General features: G+C 40.4%; 1 protein-coding gene across 1 annotated transcript; it reads left to right on the top strand.

Moving 5' to 3' along the window:
- LOC133131637 (uncharacterized) lies at window positions 1–3,318 on the top strand. Its single transcript, XM_061247010.1, has 3 exons — window positions 1–116; window positions 658–889; window positions 1,449–3,318. The coding sequence occupies exons 2-3, from the start codon at window positions 661–663 to the stop codon at window positions 2,321–2,323; spliced, it is 1,104 nt and encodes a 367-aa protein (XP_061102994.1). The 5' UTR covers window positions 1–116; window positions 658–660; the 3' UTR covers window positions 2,324–3,318.
- The last annotated feature ends 4,053 nt before the right edge of the window (window positions 3,319–7,371 follow it).

Raw genomic sequence — 7,371 nt, 5'->3', positions numbered from 1 at the left:
CCACCTGGGAAGAGTCCAATTTTCTAACTCACTGAAGACTTCAATACAATTGTATTGAGTATCCAGCAGCATCAGTGCTTTTCATCAGAATAGCTATACTGTAACATTCAAATAAGGTAAGAAATCATTTTGGATTCACTTTTGATAATAACTGAATACTTGCATTTTGGGGGCGGCAGGATAGCCAAGGGTTATACATTTTCATTGTAGTGTATCACCTGTAATATTCACACTTTTCAAAGTAAGAAATCCACTGCTTAATTTTAACATAATTTTATAAAGCTTGAGGAAGTACATTATATTCATATTTATGGATTTACAGTTTCAGAAAGGCAAAATGATGCACGCACTCAAGGATCAGGAATCTCAGGGAAGATCATATTAAATCATACAAACACCTGATTTATTGTGGCTACATATGAACTATGTTTAGAATTGCTACAGTAGAAGTAGCCCAAAAAACAGAAAACTTGCCTAATTACCTAAGTTATCCCAACATTACTATTGTTGGATTGTGTTTAATGGATTAAAGGAATTGTATTGTAAACCTGAGTGTAAGTCAGTAACCAGAGACCAGATGTTAGAAGTAATGCCATTTACTACCACCATTTCACACACTGTAACTGTGATTACAAAAACTTGCATTTATCTGATTAGAACATGGCCAAGGCTGCAGTCAGGATGCCGTCCCACCCACCAACAGATCTGTTGATGGGATCCCGCCCACCAGGGGAACGGTTCATGGGAACGCGCTCAAGGGAATTGTGGGTAGGATATGTGAACTACGTGCCCTTGGTGGGCACTTCTGCCAACATGGTGGACGGCTTCATTGCGCTGCTCCAAGGAGACCGAAAGACCGCGGAGGCCAAGGGCTATAAGAACTTCCTGGGTAGGCAATGGGCAGTATGGAGGTGTACAGATGTTACCATGGTTTATCTAATGTTAATCTAAATTTAGGACAGATTGTTTCCTTCTTTCTCTTTTCACTGAGCTTTACAATGAGCCAGCACATGTTGTTAAAATAAATAAATAATAAACATCATAAAAAGCACTCTGGGCCGGATCTGCACCATTTCTGGCCTGGTCTTCTGGCCAGAATCGGCATGGATCTGGCCTGGAGTTGTTTCCTATCTGGGTTGTTGGCTGAATTGCAGCCATGTTAAGGCCCAGATGCGGACCATTTCTGGATACCAGATCTGGGCCATTTAAGGAACATAACTCCCAACCATAAGTTCGCGTTTGTTATCATTTGCTATCTAACCTAATATTACTTCCAACACCACTGCAGCTATAACTACTACCACTACTGTTGCTGTTACTACTTCTATGATACTACCACTAACATGGCTATACTCCTACTACTGAAACAACCACTGCTACTATAGCTATAGTAAAAGTTTGCCTTTTGTTGATCAATTGGCTAGGAATTTCTCTCTGTTTCTATTCAGATTCAGCTGGAATCCGTGACCTGAAACCAGGGTCCATCCTTCAGAACGCCGAAGGCCAGACAGTAGTTGGGTGCAGTGCCAAAGTATCCAAAGATATAAATGACTACATTATACAAGCAGTAAAACCAGGGGCGAGTAAAACCGTCAAAGCTGCAAAGGCAGCCAAGGCAGGTGCAGAGCTATACAAAGAGCTTTCCACGTCTTTTGAGACCCTCAGGGGTAAACTGGAAGGACGTGGGATAAACTTGGCCAACGATGTGAAACAGAACCAAAGGTCTAGGCGGGGAGAACACGTTTTTAACAACGCCCTGCTTAGGCTATATGGCACGATAATCGATGAGTTCATTCAGAGGCACGTCCCAGGCGGTAACAGATTAACGTTGGTTAGCCGCATTCCGAACAGCAGCGTTAGTGACGCCTTTCAAGGGAACACCGCAGACGGCCAACACATCAACTTGACTGCTGATCAGAGACAAAATATTAGCACCTGGGTAGCTCACATTCCCGACAACATAGTATATATCCCATTAAACAACACGCTGTTTGCACACATGACAGCAACTATTCGGCGCAATGCTGTTGACTACATGCATTCTTTTAGTCTGGGGGAAAACAATGGAAACGCGTTGGATAATCTTGCTGAAGGGGTAGCGTGGATGAACGGACATCGCGTTTATCTGGACCCACAGGCTCTGGAAATATGGTTAGCTGAAAACACTAATCTATCTGAGCAATTTCGCGCAACTGAACGTGGGGTGCAACGAATGCTGCGATACCTGGATCCCCAGAATCCCCTGGATCCCCCAAATCCCCAGAGGCCAACTCTGTTAAATGATTTTGTGAATGACCTGAGACAGGCGGGTGCAAATATTTAATAATGGATTTTAGGAGTCAACCACCACTGGCTTGCCGATGGAAATGAACCAATAGGAAGAAACCTTCTTTCTGTCTTTGTGTGATCATTTTTAAAAGCTGAATTGTATGCAGCATTAATACTTATTGGGCGGCATGGATGGTGCAGTGGGTAGCACTGCCGCCTCACAGCAAGGAGGTCCTGGGTTCGAATCCCCGTCGGCCGGGGCCTCTCTGTGTGGAGTTTGCATGTTCTCCCCGTGTCTGCGTGGGTTTCCTCCGGGTACTCCGGTTTCCTCCCACAGTCCAAAGACATGCACGTTAGGCTGATTGGAGAGTCTAAATTGCCCGTAGGTATGAGTGTGTGAGTGAATGGTGTGTGTGCCCTGCGATAGACTGGCGACCTGTCCAGGGTGTATTCCTGCCTTTCGCCCAATGTATGCTGGGATAGGCTCCAGCCCCCTGCGACCCTGATCAGGATAAGCGGGTTCAGATAATGGATGGATGGATGGATTAATACTTATTTTCTCACAGAATTAGTTTCTTTCATGTGTAACCATTGAATATTATTACAATTGTATTTTCTTTAATAAATAATCAAGTGTGAGCCAGTAATTTTTAAAACATGCAAGCATTGCATTAATTTGCCAGGGGGAGATTGGGGAAGAAACTAACATGGGGCATGTTGAAACATGGGCATTTTGTGTCTTGCATTTGAGCAAGAATGACTTGACGATTGCAGGACGATTTGAAAACGTTATTAACAAGTCTATTTTAGCATCACAGTAATGTTTTTTAGCCAAATAATTTTTTGATGTATGAATGCCTCAATATATAGCATATATACATAGATATAAATTACTGTCTTGTGGGTTATAAGATTTAGTTTTAATATAGTTTTGACACATGTCACTAGCAAGCAGAAACTGTGAGCCATGCAGGAGTACAACTAGCACAGCAGTGGCACATTGTAATGGTGTCTTGCCCCCGCCTATTAAAAATGCATCAGCTACAATAACTTTTCATGTAGTGTTGTGTATTCCATGTATACGTGCACTGTATTGTGTTCTACATACACTGACTGAGGACTTTATTAGGAACATTTTCACTTTATTACACTTACTTGTTCATGCTATTATCTAATCAGCCATTTGCGTGGCAGCAGTACAGTGCATACAACCATGTAGATACAGGTCAGGAGCATCAGTTAATGTTCACATCAACCATCAGAATGGAGAAACAATTTACTTTGTCCATAGAATGATTGTTGGTGGCAGACAGCGTGGTTTGAATATCTCAGAAACTGCTGATCTCCTGGGATTTACATGCACTAGTCTTTAGAGTTTGCAAAAAAGAGAGCAGCAGTTCTGCAGCCAAAAACACCTTTTTAATGAGAGAAGGCAGAGGAGAATGGCCAGACTGGTCAAAGCTGACAGGAAGGTGACAGTAACACAAAGTTTCAAGTTTTTCAGCCGTAAAATTCTGAAACCACCCTAATGGTGAATCACGCAGACAGGGAAGTGACTCAGGCTCAGAACTACGTAAAGACACAGACATCACAGGGGAAAACAAGTGCAATGAAAATTTTATGTAAACAGAAAACCAGACAAGAATATGAAAAATAATAAATATACAAGAATAACTAATTAAACTAACTAACTAACTAACTAAACTAACTAAAGTAGAGCAGTAGAAGTCTAAAAAATAACTCTAATAAATTCATAATAAAGTGCTCGGTGAGTGTAGCATTTTTAATCAATGGTGTCATATGCAGTAATAATTAATCAATGGTGTCATATGCAGTTAGTTAGACAAAATATCAACAATTTATGCAGGACAAATATCATATAAACAAATGTAAATGATAAGAAATGTTGGATTCACTTACCTTTCACTTGTATTAAAACAAATCTGTTTTCCGACATTTAGGACACAACATGCCCCACCACTTTTATACTTACACTTGCCCCATATCAACTTTCGGTAGAACTGTAATCGCCTGGAATGTCTTCGAACTGTACTAATGGTCTAAAACAGGGATAAACAAATCACGGTCCTCGAGCTCCAAGAATTGTTGGTTTTCCATCCACCCTTTACCAAGGAGTCAGGCATGAAGACAGTCTGGCCAATCAGTAGCACTAATTGTTCAGCTAATTACCTGGGAGAAAGGGAAACCAGGGCTGGATTTAGATTCCAGGTCCAGATTTGATGATGGCTGGTCTATAATCATATTTTTATATTATGTTATGTTATATATGCATATATATTTTTTAATTAAGAAGAAACTGAAAAGTGTTAAGGTGTACCCTGGTATCCCCTTCTGCAAGATGATAAGATATGTTGCAAATGCTGGTGGACAAAATTATCTAATTGTTTGGGTGTTGGTGACACCTTGAAGGGCTTTAAATAAATGGTCTGCAAACGATTATTGCAAGTGTACTGTACTTGGTCTCCCATTCAGTAAATCTTTTTTCCTGATTACTATGCATGTTATTCTCAGGCCTCAGGTGAAAATAGATTGAAAATACCTGCCTTGCCCTGGAGGTGGGCTAAGGTTGTGTTGTGAGGACCATGCAGGTAACCTTCTGGCTGCGGGTTTGAATGGTATTTCAAATGTGAGGTCTGGCTTAATAAAGTAATTTTACCTTTGAGAACCTTTTTAGTAATAAAACCTTTTTTATAAGCATTGCTCTTTATTACAGCTGTTCCAATTAACCCAACCCAAATAATTATCATAAAATGTATTCTTATTACTTGAAATCTACATCTCTGCTCCTTCTTTGGGGAATTACAACCTTGTGTAGCGGTCCATGGAATCAGTCTCATATGTGTTCACTTCTTTGGGTGAAAGTTCCAGAGTGGCTAAGTCGGTGAATTAGTTTGGTTTTTACTTGCCCCAGTCACAATAAGGAGGGACCAGTTCTAGGTGTGCTGCAGTCTGCATTTGAAAGTACGATAGTTTGCCCTAAAATATGATAATTCTGGAGTGTTTGTATTTGGTTTTCGGCATTGGCAACGCTGGTCCTGCTTTGTTGACATAATTACACCAAACAGAGTAAGTATCTGAGAGGCAACCATATCTTACTGTGTGCTCCTGGAACAGGATTGATTGACTGTTATCTTGATTATCTACTCCAAAATAATAGTTACCTCAACAGTTGAGAACAGAAAGGTGCAAATGTCCGCCAGTAGTGTGGATCTATATTGATCGCGATCTATCTCGGTAGATGCCTAATGACACAATTGCATTTCTTGTGATGACACTAGTGTATAGTTGAATTTAACTCTCTTTCCTGGTACAGTAGGCCTATATAGCAGCTTGGTCATTTAGGCCTATATTGAGTGTGCTGGATTGGCAGACATGATCAATTGAGTTTCAGAGAATGTGATCCAATAGAGAAGATGAATTCTTAACAGAGCGTCAATAAGCTGCGATAGGCCATACATACATTTAACATGCTTTTATACTTTCTTAGGACACTTGAACCATGATGCTTGAAATTAAAGTAAGATTCACAGTCAGATCTGATGTTAGTCGCAACAGATTCAAAGTTTGTCATCCTTGGGTGGTTGATAAACACAAACCACAGTTATAGGCTTAGTTTTGGAAGCAGTATGTCAATCAGCACAAGCTGAAGATCCCCTGGGATATCATTCTTGCGATTAAAAGCAATTGTAATCTCTAGTATGAATGCAAACACCACCCCTGTTTCTCCATCTGTCTTTCCTGTGAATCGCATAATCTTCAATGTTCACTGCTGAATCAAGAAGTTTTGTCTAGCCATGATTCAGAAAGTGCAATTACTGCTGCTTTAGAATGGGTGGTAAAATGACAAAGTTTGGATAGCTTTGGTATCAGTGAGCAATTGCTCAGATGTACAACATCTCGCAGTCAAAACTTGCACTTTCAAGATTTACTAATGACTTAATGGCTTGTGGCGTGTCCATAGGTGCGCTGGATGAATTAGAACTCAGGAAGAGTGAATCTTCAAATTGATGCAAGGAGTCCGTAAAACAATAGCATTGTTCATCACTGGAGGGTAGATGATCATATTCTGGTCTTTGCATGCTGATGCACTGAGTATGAAACCAGTTTTTCACAACCATTAAAAAAATTAACTTTCAAGTTCACTTGGTGTTTCACTCTGGTACTGCCCTTTTGTGGGTTTGCATGTATAGACTCTAACATGTGTTAGTAAATTCTGAATTTACTGAGGAATGGGAAAATTACCTTTATCCCAGTGAAGAAGCAGATCAACCGTTCACAGTAAAAAGCAGGAAAGTTTATCATACAGTCAGGAAAATGTTCCGAAAAGCAATGATGTTTGGGGAGCTTATAGGGTTACATTTGCATACATGCAAATTTGTCTAGAAATCAAGTGTAACCTCTGATTGGTGGTAAGGAATTGCGCCTATCCCGAGCACTTCGGATTGGGCCATTCAAATCCCTAATGGTCGTGGGGTCTTGCCCTGCTCCCCCCTGGAGCCCAGTGGAAAATCCCCAGAGAGGGAACCTTGAAACTGGCAGCGGTCATTACCACATACATGTGAAGTGGTCCAAAACACAAATTTGCCTTCTTGATGTTTACTTGAAGGTATGTACATTTGTGAGTATTAGCGAGTCTCCTCAAAACATTCCAGGTTTCCCCCTACCAAAAGAAAAAGAATGAAATGAGGACAAAATAGCAGTAAGATCAATGATCCTGCTGGTGTTATCTCTGTATGTCTGATAAACCTGGTTAACCTTTGTAGTACAGCTGGCTGCTGACCCTGGTTGATTTTTTTCAATTAATTTTTAAATGGTATTCCAAGTATTATACAGCACCCACTGTACCACACTACCTTTGACACCATCCTGTTTTCCATGACACCAGTTTTCCAACAACACCAAACATTGTATTTGGAAAATTTATGGATTATATGTGACAAGTGAAAATCAGTAATACACAAATAACTCGCGTTTAAAAGGACTGAGTTCATGGTCTGTAATGTGATAAAGTTAAAAGTTGAGATATAATTGTATTATCAGTGATCTGCAAAACGATCTTATTCTGCTAACCTGATATTGATT

Source organism: Conger conger, chromosome 6 (genome assembly GCF_963514075.1).
Source record: "Conger conger chromosome 6, fConCon1.1, whole genome shotgun sequence".
In the NCBI taxonomy this organism is placed as follows: Eukaryota; Metazoa; Chordata; class Actinopteri; order Anguilliformes; family Congridae; genus Conger; species Conger conger.
Note: the sequence above shows the minus strand (reverse complement) of the source record. Positions and strands in the feature narration are given on the sequence as shown.

Excerpts from the sequence above, each read along its gene's own strand:
- LOC133131637 (XM_061247010.1), top strand. The coding sequence starts at position 661 with ATGGCCAAGGCTGCAGTCAGGATGCCGTCCCACCCACCAACAGATCTG. Across the intron at positions 890-1,448 it reads GGGCTATAAGAACTTCCTGG|ATTCAGCTGGAATCCGTGAC; the intron begins GTAGGCAATGGG and ends GTTTCTATTCAG.